Source organism: Dama dama, chromosome 9, assembly GCF_033118175.1.
Source record: "Dama dama isolate Ldn47 chromosome 9, ASM3311817v1, whole genome shotgun sequence".
NCBI classification, from domain to species: Eukaryota; Metazoa; Chordata; class Mammalia; order Artiodactyla; family Cervidae; genus Dama; species Dama dama.
This window is the reverse complement of record NC_083689.1, coordinates 82,473,530-82,490,671: the sequence shown is the minus strand read 5'-3', so window position 1 is coordinate 82,490,671 and position 17,142 is coordinate 82,473,530. Positions and strand designations below refer to the sequence as shown.

Below are 17,142 nucleotides of genomic sequence, written 5' to 3'. Positions count from 1 at the left end.
TGGGTCTCCCTAGTTTACACTTACTGGGGATACTGTCCCACCTTAAAAATCATAGTTTTTTTTTTTTTATGTACGCCACTAGTAAAATAAAAAAATGTACTACAGACTGGGTCAAATCAGTGAAGACACATGCATGGCTTCCCTTTAGTGTAAGAATTTTCAGAGCACTGTTATTTCTATTCTACTATATTACCAATACATGTTTTGTCTGATTAAATTTTCTGGTTACTAGATAATGCTCAGGTTTAAGTGTTCCAGTCTAAACTACTCATTACTTCTGTTTTGCAATTTATTTACTTATTTGTTTTTGTTATTTAAGATTCCTTGAGAAAAAATGGTTACTCATTGCCAAGGGAAATAATAAAATTAAGCCATATAAATGAACATGATGAAAACCAAACTAAGCTGTTGAGTACCAACAGATGGCAAGTCTAAGAAATATATATGGGGGTAAAATATTCATGGGTAATATTTATAATCAAAACCACTACTCCATGCAAGAGAGAAGAAATATTCCAGAGGAATCCTGAAGAGTTCAGAGAAGAGGCACAGTATAAAATCACAGGCCTTAAAATTATCAGGAAGGAGTTTTACTTGGGCCAGAACCTTATCCTAGTTATTCTGCCATGTCTTTGTTGTTGTTTTTTTTCTTCAGCTGCTCCAGGTCTTAGTTGTGGCATGCAGGATCTTTAAGTTGAGGCACGTGGGATCTAGTTTCCTGACCAGGGATTGAACCTTGGCCCCCTGCACTGGGAATGGAGAGTCTTAGCCACTGGACCACCAGGGAAGTCCTTTATCCTAGCTACTTTGATTGAAGACATATTTGCTAGTGAGAGAGAGATAAGTGGCTAATATGCTAGACAATTATAATTACAATTAGCATATATATCTAGCATATCAGAGAAAGAGAGAACTATAGTAAAACCCAAACTGAAAAGCCGTATAATGGGTAACTGAAGAAACATTCCCACTAGCTCCAGGATTATGCTCAATTTTATTGAGAAAACTTTGGAATCAGCATTCAGAGGCATCGTGGACTCTTTGGAAACTGGAGAAATCCAGTTCAGGATGACAGCACTGTGGTTCCCAGCTAAACAATGTCTGAGCACAGGCAGCAGCACCCTTATCTAGGCAAGACCAGGCCTTTAGGCATCATTACAGCCACCTTAACGTTGCTACCCTCCATTTTTCTGGCTCTCAAATGCTCGCAACATCAATAAGTCCACTCCACTGACTTATCAATATTTTCCAGGTATCACATCAGTGTTACAGGTTCTAACACTAATTCACTCCCACTAATCTCTTTTTTTCTGCAAACAGGCTCTTCTTTCCTACACTGCCCCCTCTACAGTAAGTGGAAACTCAAGCATCTCTGTTAGGAGAGATCAAAAAGAGAAATAAAATTTAAGGACTAAGGATGTCAGAGTTGGACTATAAAGAAAGCTGAGCACCAAATAATTGATGCTGTTGAACTGTGGTGTTGGACAAGACTCTTGAGAGTCCCTTGGACCACAAGGAAATCCAACCAGTCTATCCTAAAGGAGATCAGTCCTGAATATTCACTGGAAGGGACTGATGCTGAAGCTGAAACTCCAATACTTTGGCCACCTGATGCAAAGAACTGACTCACTAGAAAAGACCCTGATCCTGGGAAAGATTGAAGGCAGGAGGAGAAGGGGATGACAGAGAATGAGGTGGTTGGATGGCATCACTGACTCAATGGATATGAGTCTGAGTAAGCTCTGGGAGTTGGTGATGGACAGGGAGGCCTGGCGTGCTGTAGTCCATGAGGTCTCAGAGTCGGACACGACTGAGCGACTGAACTGAAAGTTCCCTCTTTTAAACATTGCTCTTTCTTTTCAGTTCACAGTTGTAGTCCATTACTTAGACATCTGACTAACTTTGGGGCATGTGGAAAGTTGTCATTAATCTTTTCTAAAGCACAATTAAATATAAAAAATGAGCAAAACATTGTTATAAGGAAGTATAACAGAAAGCCAATAATGGTAAAGTTATTACTTTGACAGAAATTTTAAGGAATGCTTCTAAAAGTAAATACATTTTATAGTATAGTACTATATTAAAAAAGCGAGGAACATGTTTTATATCACAATTGATACTGATGACCCTTTCCTAACACTGAGACTTTTCTTTCTTTACAAATATACATAAATACGTATTGGTAGAATTCTCTTTATGATCTCCAAAAATTCTTTAGCCAAAGTATATATCTAACTATATTCATTAAACACAAATGGATTAAAGATGTTAATAAATTTTCGTGTTTAATTTCTACTATGAGGGCTCTAAACAAAATAGCAATGGAAACAGGTGTTGGTGGGACTATGGAGAAACTGGAACCCTCATACATTGCTAGTGGGAATGGAAAGTAGTGCATCCAGGGGGGAAACAGTCTGGCAGTTCCTTGAAAAGCTAAACATAGAGACACCATATGACCCAGTAATTCTTACCTTGTGCTGTCGCTTCAGTCGTGTCTGACTCTTTGTGACCCTGTGAACTGTAGCCCTCTAGGCTCCTCTGTCCATGGGATTCCCCAGGCAAGAATACTGGAATGGGTTACCATGCCCTCCTCCAGGGGATCTTCACAACCCAGGGACTGAATGTATGTCAAACCCATGTCTCTCATATCTCCTGTGTTGGCAGGTGGGTTCTTTACCACTAATGCCATCTGAGAATTGAAAACATAAATCCCCACAAAAACTTGTACTCAAATACTCACAGTGGCACTGTTCATAACAGCAAAAAGAGGAAACAAGCCCGATGTCCATCAATCAATGAATGAATAAACAAAAAGTGGTACAGTCACACAATGGAATAGTATTCAGCCATAAAAAGGGCAGAGGGCTGATAATGCTACAGCATGAATGAACCTTGATAACATTATGGTAAGTGAAAGAAACCAGAGACGAATGCATTTACATGAAATGTCCAGAATTCACAAATCCACAGAGACAGCAAGTAAATCAATGGTTAGCTAGGGCTAGGGAAATCAGGCAATAGGAAGCAACTGTTAATGGATAAGGTTTTCTTCTTGAGTGTTGAAAATGTTCTGGAATTAGGTAGTGGTGATGGTTGCCAAGAAACTTAGAGATACCAAGGGAACATTTCATGCAAAGATGGGCACAATAAAGGACACAAATGGTATGGACCTAACAGAAGCAGAAGATATTAAGCAGAGGTGGCAAGAATACACAGAAGAACGGTTAAAAAAAGATCTTCATGACCCAGATAATCACAATGGTGTGATCACTCACCTAGAGCCAGACATCCTGGAATGTGAAGTCAAGTGGGCCTTAGGAAGCATCACTACAAACAAAGCTAGTGGAGGTGACGGAATTCCAGGTGAGCTATTTTAAATCCTAAAAGATGATGCTGTGAAAGTGCTGCACTCAATATGCCAGCAAATTTGGAAACTCAGCAGTGGCCTCAGGACTGGAAGAAGTCAGTTTTCATTCCAATCCCAAGGAAAGGCAATGCCAAAGAATGATCAAACTACTGAACAAATTGCACTCATCTCACACACTGGTAAAGTAATGCTTAAAATTCTCCAAGCCAGGCTTCAGCAATACGTGAACCATGAACTTCCAGATGTTCAAGCTGGTTTTAGAAAAGGCAGAGGAACCAGAGATCAAATTGCCAACATCGGCTGGATCATAGAAGAAGCAAGAGAGTTCCAGAAAAACATCTATTTCTGCTTTATTGACTATGCCAAAGCCTTTGACTGTGTGGTTCACAATAAACTGTGGAAAATTCTTAAAGAGATAGGAATACCAGACCACCTGACCTGCCTCTTGAGAAACCTGTATGCAGGTCAAGAAGCAACAGTTAGAACTGGACATGGAACAACAGACTGGTTACAAACAGGAAAAGGAGTACATCAAGGCAGGCTGTATATTGTCACCCTGCTTATTTAACTTCTATGCAGAGTACATCATGAGAATCGCTGGGCTGGAGGAAGCACAAGGTGGAATCAAGATTGCCGGGAGAAACATCAATAACCTCAGATATGCAGATGACACCACCCTTATGGCAGAAAGTGAAGAAGAACTAAAGAGCCTCTTGATGAAAGTGAAAGAGGAGAGTGAAAAAGTTGGCTTAAAGCTCAACATTCAGAAAACTAAGATCATGGTATCCGGTCCTATCACCTCATGGCAACTAGATGGGGAAACAGTGGAAACATTGGCTGACTTTATTTTTCTGGGCTCCAAAATGACTGCAGATGGTGACTGCAACCATGAAATTAAAAGACACTTGCTCCTTGGAAGGAAAGCTATGACCAACCTAGACAGCATATTGAAAAGCAGAGACATTATTTTGCCGACAAAGGTCCATCTAGTCAAGGCTATGGTTTTTCCAGTGGTTGTGTATGGATGTGAGAGTTGGACTATAAAGAAAGCTGTGTGCCGAAGAATTGATGCTTTTGAACTGTGGTGTTGGAGAAGACTCTTGAGAGCCCTTGGACTGCAAGGAGATACAACTAGTCCATCCTAAAGGAGATCAGTCCTGGGTGTTCATTGGAAGGACTGAAGTTGAAGCTGAAACTCCAATACTTTGGCCACCTGATGTGAAGAGCTGACTCATTTGAAAAGACCCTGATGCTGGGAAAGATTGAGGGCATAGGAGAAGGGGACGACAGAGGATGAGACGGTTGGATGGCATCACCAACTTGATGGATATGGTTTTAGATGGACTCCGGGAGTTGGTGATGGACAGGGAGGCCTAGCGTGCTGCAGTTCATGGGGTCGCAAAGAGTCAGACACGACTGAGCGACTGAACTGAACTGAACTGATGGTTGCGTAACTTTGTGACTATACCAGAAATCACTAAATCACAAACTTTAAAATGGTGGATTTTTATGGTATGCGAATTACATCTCAATTTTAAAAATAATAATGCTTTTTACAAAGCAATGGGATGATCTCTTCCCAAAAGCAGTATTTTCACTGCATGATAAATCAAAAATTCTTTATGTCAAAAAATGCCATAGATGTAAGTACAAGACAAAAAATGACATAGGCTTATAACAAATATGAAAAATAGAAAATACCTTTGTCATACAAAGAGCTCAAAAACAAACTGATAAGAAAAACACCAATTGGAAAAATGGGAAATGGATCTGAGACAGTAATTCATATAGGTAATAGAGACAAATATTAACAATAGCAAAAAATAGTCTCACCAATAATCAAGGAAATACTCATTACAGAAGGTACCATTCTCTACCCATCAATATAATAAAGATTTTTAAAAATGATTCCAGCTTTCTCATGCCCTAGCAGAAGGAGATTAAACTGGTACACACATTTCTGAAAAGCAGCGTGGCCCTGTGCCAAGAGCAGGGATAAGAGATGAGCAGGACACATTTGCGTTGAAGGAATTCAAGCTGACAGGGAGAAGCAGAGAAACAAATCAATGCAATAATCTCATAGAGGCTCAGAGATAAATAAGAGGTTACAGTGGGGGGCCAAAGAAGGGAATGGTCAGCACTTCCTAGAGCTGAAGAAAGCACATCCAGGAAGATGGTGCAGATGACTGAGAACTGAGCCTGAAAGATGAGCCGGAGTTATTCAGGCTGGAGGGACACCCCAGCACATCAGAATTCCTGAGCTCAGGACACGGTGGGGGGTGGTGTGTGTGCAGGGGAACAGCACGAGAAGCTCCCAAAGGTCAGCTCAGGAGGGTCCTTGCTTGACTGGCTCACTGCATCCCAGAACTTGCTAGGGAAGGAATAAACATCAGGTGAATGAATGAATCTTTTTTTTCCTTACAAGCAACATGGGGGACCATCATAGTATTCTCCCAACCCCTGGATCTGTTTAAATGTTTATATCATAAGAAAATTGACTCTAATAACTAAAATTACTCAAGGGCACCCTGGAATTCTTCTAGAAGATCCGATGTCTTCTTCAGAAAGGGTACTCCAGTAATTGTGTGGAGGACAGATCAGAATGATACACATTTGGAAGGGAGACCTCTTGCAGAAAACTATGAGTTTAGTTTTGGGCTTACTGAGTATCAGTCTATCTATAGACACATGTGCAAATATGTAGGGGGGAAAAAAAAATGGAACAAATTGTGACCAGTAAGTACCTCTTTGGAAATAAGTAGGCTTGGGGAATGTTGGGGGACAGGGGAAGATGAGTGGAAACTAGAACTTTTTACCCTCTCCACTTTTGCATTGTTTAAATTTTCATTTTCTTTTTGGAGAACTTGCATTTATAGGTATTATTCGTGTAATTCAAAAAATAAGTATTAAATACAAAACAGCAAGTTGAAGTTACATAAGGAAGGAAAAGCTCTGGAAAGTCATGTTGACCCAGGTGACACAGCTTCAGTGGGGCAGAGACAGAAACCCACCCCCAGAGGCTGGAAAGAGCAGGAGTGTGTACAAAGAAAGAACAAACAAATCATTTCTCCAAGAAACCTGGCTGCACTTTCAAGAGTGGTCAGCAGATAGAGGAGGATTTAGGGCCAAGACAAAGGATTTCTGGTTTTTAGGTGGGAGAAAAATATTTAAGAAAAACCAAAGAACACAAGAGAAAAGTCACGGTGAGCAGGATAAAGGGAGAGAGGAGGTTCAGGGAAACCCATTGGAACTATAAGAGAGAAATGAATCAATTATCCAGCAAGAGAATCAGAGGGAAGAAGCCAATGGTAGAGATCTTCCTTGAACCAGAGGCCCTGTAGGGGGTGAGCCCACATGCACATGAGGGCCTGCTCTGTGAGTAGAGACGCAAGGTCGCACCGTGGTGTCCGCTGACGCTTAAGGAAGGAGACAAGACAAGCATCTGAAGCAAACACTCTGTGGGGAACAGGAAAGATAACTGGCGGGTAGAAGGATTAACAAAGGGCTGCAAATAAGACAATTCAAGCCCAGTTTTTCTCCACAGAAAACAGTTTCTACTATCCAACCAAGCAAACCCTTCAGTCCACAAACACGACTCCTCTTCTTTTCTTTTGTGTTGCACTCTTCACACTCTAAGGAAAAAAGTGCTGAAATCCCTTTCATTGTGGCAGATGTGGAGGCAGAGGTCTGACAGACGTTCTTGGTAAAGAAAGACAATATCTCAAACACACAACATCCACCTCTTCAGCTTTTTAATAGTGGCAGTCTTACTGTTACAAGAAGAATACAAAATATGGCCTTGGGATTGCTTTAGGCTGTATAACATTACCATACGTTTCTGATTTCCTAGTCTTGTGGCTTTGCTGTGATACATAAAACATTTTCAGTTTTTCTATGTAATCACTCTTCTGACTTGTGAGGGACTTCCCCATGCACATTCCACAAAGTGCTAATTTTATGGGGATGACAGGATACACACAGTGGCCTTCAGTGTCAGAGAGATTTTGTATTTATACTTTGCTCCAAATTAAGCCTCTCAGTTCAGTTCAGTCACTCAGTTGTATCTGACTCTTTGTGACCCCATGAACCGCAGCACGCCAGGCCTCCCTGTCCATCACCAACTCCCGGAGTCCACCCAAACCCATGTCCATTGTGTCGGTGATGCCATCCAGCCATCTCATCCTCTGTCGTCCCCTTCTCCTCCTGCCCTCAATCTTTCCCAGCATCAGGGTCTTTTCTAATGAGTCAGCTCTCCGCATCAGATGGCCAGAGTACTGGAGTTTCAGCTTCAGCATCAGTCCTTCCAATGAACACCCAGGACTGATCTCCTTTAGGATGGACTGGTTGGATCTCCTTGCAGTCCAAGGGCTCTCAAGAGTCTTCTCCAACACAACAGTTCAAAAGCATCAATTCTTCGGTGCTCAGCTTTCTTTATAGTCCAACTCTCACATCCATACATGTTTTTGTATGGATTAAGCCTCTAGCCAGGTAAAAAGAATGAGGTTACAAGCATTAGGTGTTTAGTGCAATTACCAATGGGGGGGCGGGTGTGTGTGTGTGTTTTAGAGGAAGAGGTGAAGAGATAGAGAACATGAACAACAGGCTGCCTCAGACACATGTAATCAAAAGGACTATAGATAAAAACAGACCCAAGAAGCTGGATTAGAGCTTTCTTTAGTGGACAAGAGGACAAGGTTTAACCGAAAATCTTAACTGGAGGATTAAGTTTCTCCACTCATCAAGTTCAGAACTGACAGGGTGAAGGAAAGGGCTGCGTCAAGCCTTAGCCAAACAAAACCTGACGTGAGCTCTATGGGACGGAGTCACACGCTCAGTTCCTTTTTCTCTTGCAAATACCTTCCCCACGAAGGAAAACCTAAGGGCCACCTGCCATAGGCACACACAAAAGGGAGGAAAGAGCACCGAGGGAGGGTGTGGAGTTTTAGCTGGAGAAGCTGGAGGCAAAGCAGGCAAAAGATAGCAGAACTGTCTCAAACACTGACAGCATAAGCAAGAGCTCTGCAAGTGAACAAAGCCACACACACCCCATGATGTGCAATACCAGGCACCACATTCTCTGTGCCCCTGATGTTTCACAAGCCCTCCCCTGACCTCAGACCTGGTAGAAACCCAGAGCCAGCTCTCCTCTCAGGACATACCTGACTTCTCTAGGAGCCCCTGATGCTCATTCTCCCATACCTGACATATCAATGGGCAAGGAGACCCACCAGTATTGCCCGGTTCCCTATTACCCCCTCCAGGCATTCATACCCCACAGTCCCCTGCAGAAGCCCTTCCTGGCCAGCACTTGTCATCCTGCCCCACAGTCCTCCTCTCAGTCATCATATCCCCTCTCAGGGACTGATGCCATCCAAGCTAGGGATCCAAGAGACATGTTAGATGCCACCCTGGTCCAACACTGTCCATTTCTAGGCGGGCACAAGATCCTTTGAAGTCTACCCCCTACAACTCTGAAATACTCTCCACCTACCTCTTTCCCCAACTGTCATCAACCAGGTCCTTCAGGTGTTATGCTTAGATCAGAATGGGAAAAGCCTTGGTACCTCTGGTTCAACTGGATCCTCTTCCAGGACATGACTACCTTCTAACTTCTGAGGTTCCGTTTGCTCAGGGCTCCAGCAGATGAAACTCAGAGAAAAAGAGCTGTGGACATTGTCATGTCAGCCAATGAGCCCTAAAGACCCACAATCAACTGGATCAGTGCTTTGGATTGTCATAATGTCTACCATAAAGAAGACTGAGTGCTGAAGAATTGATGCTTTTGAACTGTGGTGTTGGAGAAGACTCTTGAGAGTCCCTGGGACTGCAAGGAGATCAAAGTAGTCAATCCTAAAGGAAATCAATCCTGAATATTTATTGGAAGGACTGATGTTGAAGCTGAAACTCTAATACTTTGGCCACCTGATGCGAAGAGTTGACTCATTAGAAAAGACCTTGATGCTGGGAAAAATTGAAGGCAGGAGGAGAAGGGGACAACAGAGGATGAGATGGTTGGATGGCATCACTGACTCAATGGACATGAGTTTGAGCAAGCTCCGGGAGCTGGTGAAGGACAGGGTAGCCTGGCGTGCGGCAGTCCATGGGGTTGCAATAAGTCAGATACAACTGAGCAACTGAACAACAACTACAACAGTGTCTACAACTGAATCAACCATGGTGGACAGATGTGGCTAAGAGAACAAAGAAATACCAAGTTACTGGAAATGTCTAAACCTCCATACCTAAATAGTAAACCATTTCTAGAACAAGCACAGACTTCATTACTATTAAAATACTCTTGACTTCACCTCATCTCAACAAAAAAAGACTAAGCCTTGCTATCACCTTCCCGTGAACCAATGCCAGTAATACATGACGAAATGATATTTTAAATGTGCCAATTTCTAGAAATGTAATATCGATCAACTTTGAGCAAAACTGTAAAACAAGCTTCCTGGACAAGGTCAAAGCTTCAAAATGAGAATATCAACTTCCAAAAAGATGTCTTCCTGGGCCAGATCTAAGGAAGAAAACATGCAACTGAACATGCCAGGAAACGACCTAAAGATCATCTGAAAGCAAATCAAGTCAATCCAGCTCAGAAGTACAAAAGCCAGCCTTAAGAATGTGATTCTCATGACACCCCAAAGATAGAACACCCAGGCCAGTACTGATAAACACCCCAGGAAAACAGAAGCAGTGATCAAAAGGATTCTCAGCAGTCCCTGTTTCTGTGTAGTACCTACAGAAGGATCTGTAGCTCAGAAAAGAACTAGTCCCAGGCTAAAATACTCATCAGTTCATCAAAAGCTCATACTTAAAAAGAGGGATCAATAAAACCATAATTATTGAGCATCTGCTATTAAAAAGGCAGTAATACCAAAGTAATGCCATCAGGCTGTCCTCTAAAGGTGAAATGTTTAGTTACCAACCAGTTGTTTAATTAGCACAATGCCAAGCAAAAAGGGCTGACAAATTCTTTCTCTGAATCAGCCTCATTAACTTTCTGGCTCTGCTCATTTACAAACAGTCAGGATGAATTTCACAGACCCAAGTTTACACCAAAAACTTGACTTAATGAAATGTAAATGAAAAAGTTATTATCTTCTGTGATTTAGAAAGCAAGAATTTAAGAAGCATCTCAATGCAAAAAGTCAACTATAAGAAGTCAGGTGTAAAGCAGTCAAATTAAAAGGAAGTCATCAAATAATGGAGTCCTGGACCTCAAATCAAAGGAAGAGCAAATTTAATGGTCCAAAAGTCAGGACACCAAGAAAAATGATCAATTAATAACCAAATCTTCACATCTAAAAGAGAAGAAAATTTTTACCATTGGATTAACTAAAGCACTAAAGTGGTTTCTAAAATCTACGCTTCCTGACAAAATCATGTAAGCCCTGGATTGATCATATGGCAGTCAACATCAACCTACTTACACATATATGACCAAGTTTTCCTGGTATACCAAAAAACCTCTTACTTGAAATTTTACCACTTTAAAGTAATTCATACTCTATTTGGTTCACCACAATGTCTGCTTGGCAACTACAAAGGAATTTAGGCTGCTAATGGTACTCGGGTCTTCTGGAAAGATTAAAAAAAAATGGGCAAATACACGTGTTTTAAATTATTTACTTTATTTTAACTCCCAGGTAGAAAGGAACAGAAGTGGTCACAAAGACTGTGTCTGGAAATGACCCAAGGGTTCTACCTTGCCAACTTGATACTTCTTTCACCTTTGAAAACCTGACTTTCTTTCTACAGCGAGTCAGTCTGCATTAGCCTTAAGTCTGGAGCAAAACCGTCAGACAGAGACCCTGAGAGTGAAGATGGCTGAGCAGTGTGCCTGGATCCTGATGTTAGGAAGCTGCCTTGGGGTCCCCCTTGGAGAGGAGCATTTGGTCTCCAACCATGCGCATTTCAAAGAAATTGGAGAGAAGGAAAGAAAAGGAACTGAAATCTTTTGCAAGTAACATCTACTCTCAACCCTAACCTGACATTAATACACTTTCATCTTTGAACTAGAGGAAGAGACAAAGAGACAATAACGAAGACTAACACAATATAGAACATTGGTTAAAGGTTGTGGAGTCAGAGAGACCTGAGCTCGAGTCCCAGCCCTTCCCTCTTCCTTTTAACCAGCTTTTTACACCTTGGCCGATATCTTAATCATCATGAACCTTTGTCTTCTCACCTGTAAAACAGAGTTAATAATACCCTACTGGTAGCTGGGAGGACTTTTTTTTTTTAAGATAAATATGCAGAGCACTTAGAATGCTGCCTGCCACAGGGCAAGCAGTCAACATTATACAGTAGCTGAAGAAAGAAGAGGGGAAGGGGATGAAAGGAGGGAAAGGGAAGGGAGCAGAGGGGAGAAGGGGGGAAAAAAGCCTTCAGGGCTCAAAGAACAGCCTACACTCACTCAGGACAGCACCTTAAATCTTTATAATCAGTGTGAAAATATTTCCTGATGACCTACTACATCCTCAGCACTGTGCTTCATTCAGAAATGAATGTGTCCCCATCCTCCTCCTCTCAGGCTGTCTACAGTCCAGCTCAGGAAACAGAAATCACACGTGTGAAATATGTGAACAATAACCCACATTGTACTAAGTTGTTAAATATTCCACATGTAATAAAGCAAGCAGTGTGGTCATTTGTAGAAGGGGCCCAGTGAGCGCTGGCTTGTGGGGAAAGGGTCTGGGAGTGGGTGGTAGGGACAGACACAGATGTGAATGGACTTATAGGAGAAGGAGGGGGGGTCATGTCCGGCAAAGAAAAAGTCACGTGTCCCAGACTGACTTTCGCCCTGAAACTTGAAGCAGGGAGTCACGCTGGGGACAGGCAAAAAGCCATTCAAAGCAAAAACAGACAGGACTTTGGAACTGAATAAGAAAAATAAAAGACAGAGGTCTGCCTGTGTCTCTTTTGGATTTCTCATTGCCGTTTGAGGCCAAGTGTGCTCATGTCTACCTTTCTGGTATTTCTTAGGAGAAAGCAAAAGCACACTCTTCTATCTCCCCAGATGGCAGCTGGTGTCGCCCTTCTCCATAACCAGGCTGCACAGGGTAGGGTTTCCGAGTGGAGGCTCAGCTGGGTCTGTATCCCAGTGCCACCACTCGCTAGCTGTGAGGCCTCAGGCACGCAAACTAACTCTCCGGGCCTTGATTTCCTTATCTGTAAAAGAGGGGTTAACCATGACATGCCTCTCACAGATTGTTGAGAGGATGAGTGAATCCAAGCATTTAACAGATTCCTTCATTGAGAGGCACTTATAACAGAGCCTGGCACATAGGCCCCAACCCTGTCTTCAGTAATCATTACTATTGCTGTATCTATTAACTTTAATCTTCAGCGAGAATATAGCCACAGAAAGTGCAAAGAATCATCTCCACATGACTAAGGAGGAGATATTAAGGGGAAATTCAACTTGGAATTACAAGTTCACCCAAAACTAGTACCAATGGTGAAACCTCAATGCAAGACCCAGACAATCCAGTGGCTCCCATACCTGGCTTGGTGAATGGCCTCCATCCACTCTTTACCATCCTGCTCCTCCTCACAGCGCAGCTCTAGTGGTTTCTGACCTTCGTGGCCAAAAAGAACAGTAAAGTAATACTGGAAAGAAAAAAAAAAAAGTTGCATTTTATTTTTGAAGCATAATAGCATAATAACATAGTATTTCCCTACAAAGCATATATTATGCTTACAAAATGCATTAGCATTATGTAAATCATATTTCAAAATGTAATAACACTCCCAGTCTACTTGGCAATGACTTTGCACCTAGAAGACACCAGAGATTGCATCTTAATGTCCCTCAGTAAGATTCAACTTACAATATTTCACATACAGAAAAGGTATTTGGTAAAATGCTATACAAACACATGATTAAAATTCTTTGTAAACTCGACAGTGAAATTTCTGAACCTAATGACGGATTTCTACCAAAAACTTACTATAAACAATTCAACTAATGGTAAATTATTACAAGCAGCCCTTCTTAAATCAAGAATAAGAAAAATGGCAATTATCACCACTTCTAAATACCAATTCTGTCTGGAGGGCAACATAGAAAAATAAAGGAAAAAAGAAATGGAAAGCAAGGGGGGGAAATCATTTTGCACAGATGATGTAAGTGCCTATACTAAAAATCCACTGAAACACTATTAAAATAAGAACATCCCTCAAAATTATTGGATACAAAATCAATTTACAAAATTTATTGCACTTTGGTATAATATCAACAAATAAGAAACTTAATTTTGAAAACACAGCATTTGCAATAGCAAAGAAATATAAACAGTCGAAGGACGTAAGAAAATAAGTTTATCACCTCTAAAGAAAAAATTAATTTGTAATTTCAATATATTCTAATAAAATTACCAATAGGTTTTCCTTGGGTGGAATTTGATGAAGTGAACCTAGAATCTGAGTCAGGGACAGGGGAAGGTGTCACTTTAAATCAGTCTGTCTGAGGCTAGATGTATTAATTACCAAGCTGAGACTGTCTGGGAAGGAAATATGACTGGAGAACTTTTTATTATATGAGAATGATCAGAAAATACACTGGGCCTGCCCACAGTTTCATCCTGGGGCCTGAAAATGACCAGTCCCACACCGCTGCTCTGAGGTTAAAAACCAAAGATAAAACCCAAGTTCTTTCTGTTGTCCCACCTTACCAGCCCTGCAAACTTCTCTTTATTCAGTATGATCATTACAGGCTCATTTTCTTCAAACAAATTAAAAATACTCAGGACAAAAGCTTTTAATCTATAATAACACTCAATCACTATCTTTTACACTTGAAACCAATATAATATTATAAACCATTTATACTATAATTTAAAAAATCCTTCAGGACAACAATCCTAGAGATAAATTCTTAAAAACCCTAGAATTTTCAGCACAATTTTACAAAAAAGGCAAAAACTTGCCAAGAGACTTCTCGTGTTACCTCGGCATACATCATCAGAAGACTTGCCTGTGACAGAATCCACTGCACTACCCCACAGACAGGCCTGAGCCCATAAATGACAAGCTGTCTTTAATTCTCAAACCTCTTGTCCAGCCAGAGGACTAAATGCTATGAACTAGAGGGAAATAACCTGATGAAAAGGCCACTGAGGAGGGGAAGAATTGAGTTTAGCACTGTATTCAATAAAGCTCCAGTTAAATTTGAGAGGAAAGGAATTGAAAGTCAACAAAATAACAAATCAGTGGTTTAAAGGGCAATCCTATAAGTGATGGCATTTCAGCAACAGCTGGCTACCATCCAAGGCCAGATGCCCAGTCCAGGAAGAGGAAACAATGAATCTGTTATTGAAAGTCTGTAACTAGCACCTCAACAGCAGCTGCTGCTTGGGAACCCAATTAAAACCCACCTTTAAAAGACAGCAAGGTAATTACATTAGCAGAAGTACATCCAAAGGTTAGACCATGTCTCAGGCATGCCAATGATGGAAAGAGTTTTGAGAGTACCGGTTACATTTCCAGGAGTTCACTAAACAAATTCAAATAATCAAAATACTGTCTCTACATGTGCCTGCAAATTATTCAGGCTAAACTATTCAAAAAGCCTTCTTTGTGTGTTCTGGTCTTGCTCTGATATGAATTCAGTTTACGATGGACAAAACAGACACCTGAGCCCCAACTGACCTGAGAGAGCTTGGACCGCAAGTGGCAGCAGCCACACATTTCAACATCAGATGACCAAGGCAGAGCTAGAATAAATGCCAGACCCCTGTCAGCACCAGCAAGGACCACCCCCCAACGACTGATAAACATCCATGCAATCTCAAGAACAGGGAGCCCCCCATACTGAGATACTATCTTAGGGAGGCACAGAAGAAAGAAAGAATTACTTTTTACTTAAATTGAAGAAAGTAGGGAAAACCACTAGACCATTCAGGTAGGATCTAAATCAAATCCCTAATGATTATACAGTGGAAGTGAGAAATAGATTTAAGGGACTAGACCTGATAGACAGAGTGCCTGATGAACTACGGACGGAAGTTCATGACACTGTACAGGAGACAGGGATCAAGACCATCCCCAAGAAAAAGAAATGCAAAAAAGCAAAATGGCTGTCTGAGGAGGCCTTACAAATAGCTGTGAAAAGAAGAGAAGCGAAAAGCAAAGAAGAAAAGGAAAGATATACCCATTTGAATGCAGAGTTCCAAAGAATAGCAAGGAGAGATAAGAAAGCCTTCCTCAGTGATCAATGCAAAGAAATAGAGGAAAACAATAGAATAGGAAAGACTAGAGATCTCTTCAAGAAAATTAAAGATACCAAGGGAACATTTCATGCAAAGATGGGCTCAATAAAGGACACAAATGGTATGGACCTAACAGAAGCAGAAGATATTAAGCAGAGGTGGCAAGAATACATAGAACTATACATAAAAGATCTTCATGACCCAGATAATCACGATGGTGTGATCACTCACCTAGCCAGACATCCTGCAATGTGAAGTCAAGTGGGTCTTAGGAAGCATCACTACAAACAAAACTAGTGGAGGTGATAGAGTTCCAAGTGAGCTATTTTAAATCCTAAAAGATGATGCTGTGAAAGTGTTGCACTTAGTATGCCAGCAAATTTGGAAAACTCAGCAGTGGCCTCGGGACGGGTTTTGAAAATGAAAAGTCTGTTTTCATTACAATCCCATAGAAAGGCAATGCCAAAGAATGCTCAAACTACCGCACAATTGCACTCACAAACTAGCAAAATAATGCTCAAAATTCTCCAAGCCAGGCTTCAACGGTATGCAAACCACGAACTTCCAGATGTTCAAGCTGGTTTTAGAAAAGGCAGAGGAACCAGAGATCAAATTGCCAACATCCACTGGATCATTGAAAAAGCAAGAGAGTTCCAGAAAAACATCTATTTCTGCATTATTGACTATGCCAAAGACTTTGACTGTGTGGATCAAAACAAACTGTGGAAAATTTGTAAAGAGATGGGAATATCAGACCACCTGACCTGCCTCCTGAGAAATCTGTATGCAGGTCAAGAAGCAACAGTTAGAACTGGACATGGAACAACTGACTGGTTCCAAATAGGAAAAGGAGTGTGTCAAGGCTGTATATTGCCACCCTGCTTATTTAACTTATATACAGAGTACATCATGAGAAACGCTGGGTTGGATGAAGCACAAGCTGGAATCAAGATTCCTGGGAGAAATATAAATAACCTCAGATATACAGATGACACAGAAAGTGTTTATCTGAGGTTGTATTATCAGATATGCAATATCAATAACCTCAGATATGCAGAAAGTGAAGTAGAACTAAAGAGCCTCTTGATGAAAGTGAAAGAGGAGAGTGAAAAAGTTGGCTTGAAGCTCAACATTCAGAAAACTAGGATCATGGCATCCAGTCCCATCACTTCATGGCAAATAGATGGGGAAACAGTGGAAACAGTGAGAGAGTTTATTTTGGGGGGCTTGAAAATCACTGCAGATGGTGACTGCAGCCATGAAATTAAAAGACGCTTACATCTTGGAAGAAAAGTTATGACCAACCTAGAAAGCATATTAAAAAGCAGAGACATTACGTCGCCAACAAAGGTCCATCTAGTCAAGGCTATGGTTTTTCCAGTAGTCATGTATGGATGTGAGAGTTGGACTATAAAGAAAGCTGAGCGCCGAAGAATTGATGCTCTTGAACTGTGGTGTTGGAGAAGACTCTTGAGAGTCCCTTGGACTGCAAGGAGATCCAACCAGTCCATCCTAAAGGAAATCAGTCCTGAATATTCACTGGAAGGACTGAAGTTG

The 17,142-nt window shown here is 41.3% G+C and overlaps 1 protein-coding gene across 2 annotated transcripts in view; it reads right to left on the bottom strand.

Moving 5' to 3' along the window:
• RASGRF2 (Ras protein specific guanine nucleotide releasing factor 2) overlaps positions 1 to 17,142 on the bottom strand; it is a 256,768-nt gene that overhangs the window by 172,841 nt on the left and 66,785 nt on the right. For both annotated transcript variants that reach the window (XM_061151929.1, XM_061151930.1), the window contains exon 2: positions 12,879 to 12,985. In XM_061151929.1, coding sequence (XP_061007912.1) covers positions 12,879 to 12,985 — 107 coding nt within the window. The remainder of the gene's footprint in view (positions 1 to 12,878; positions 12,986 to 17,142) is intronic.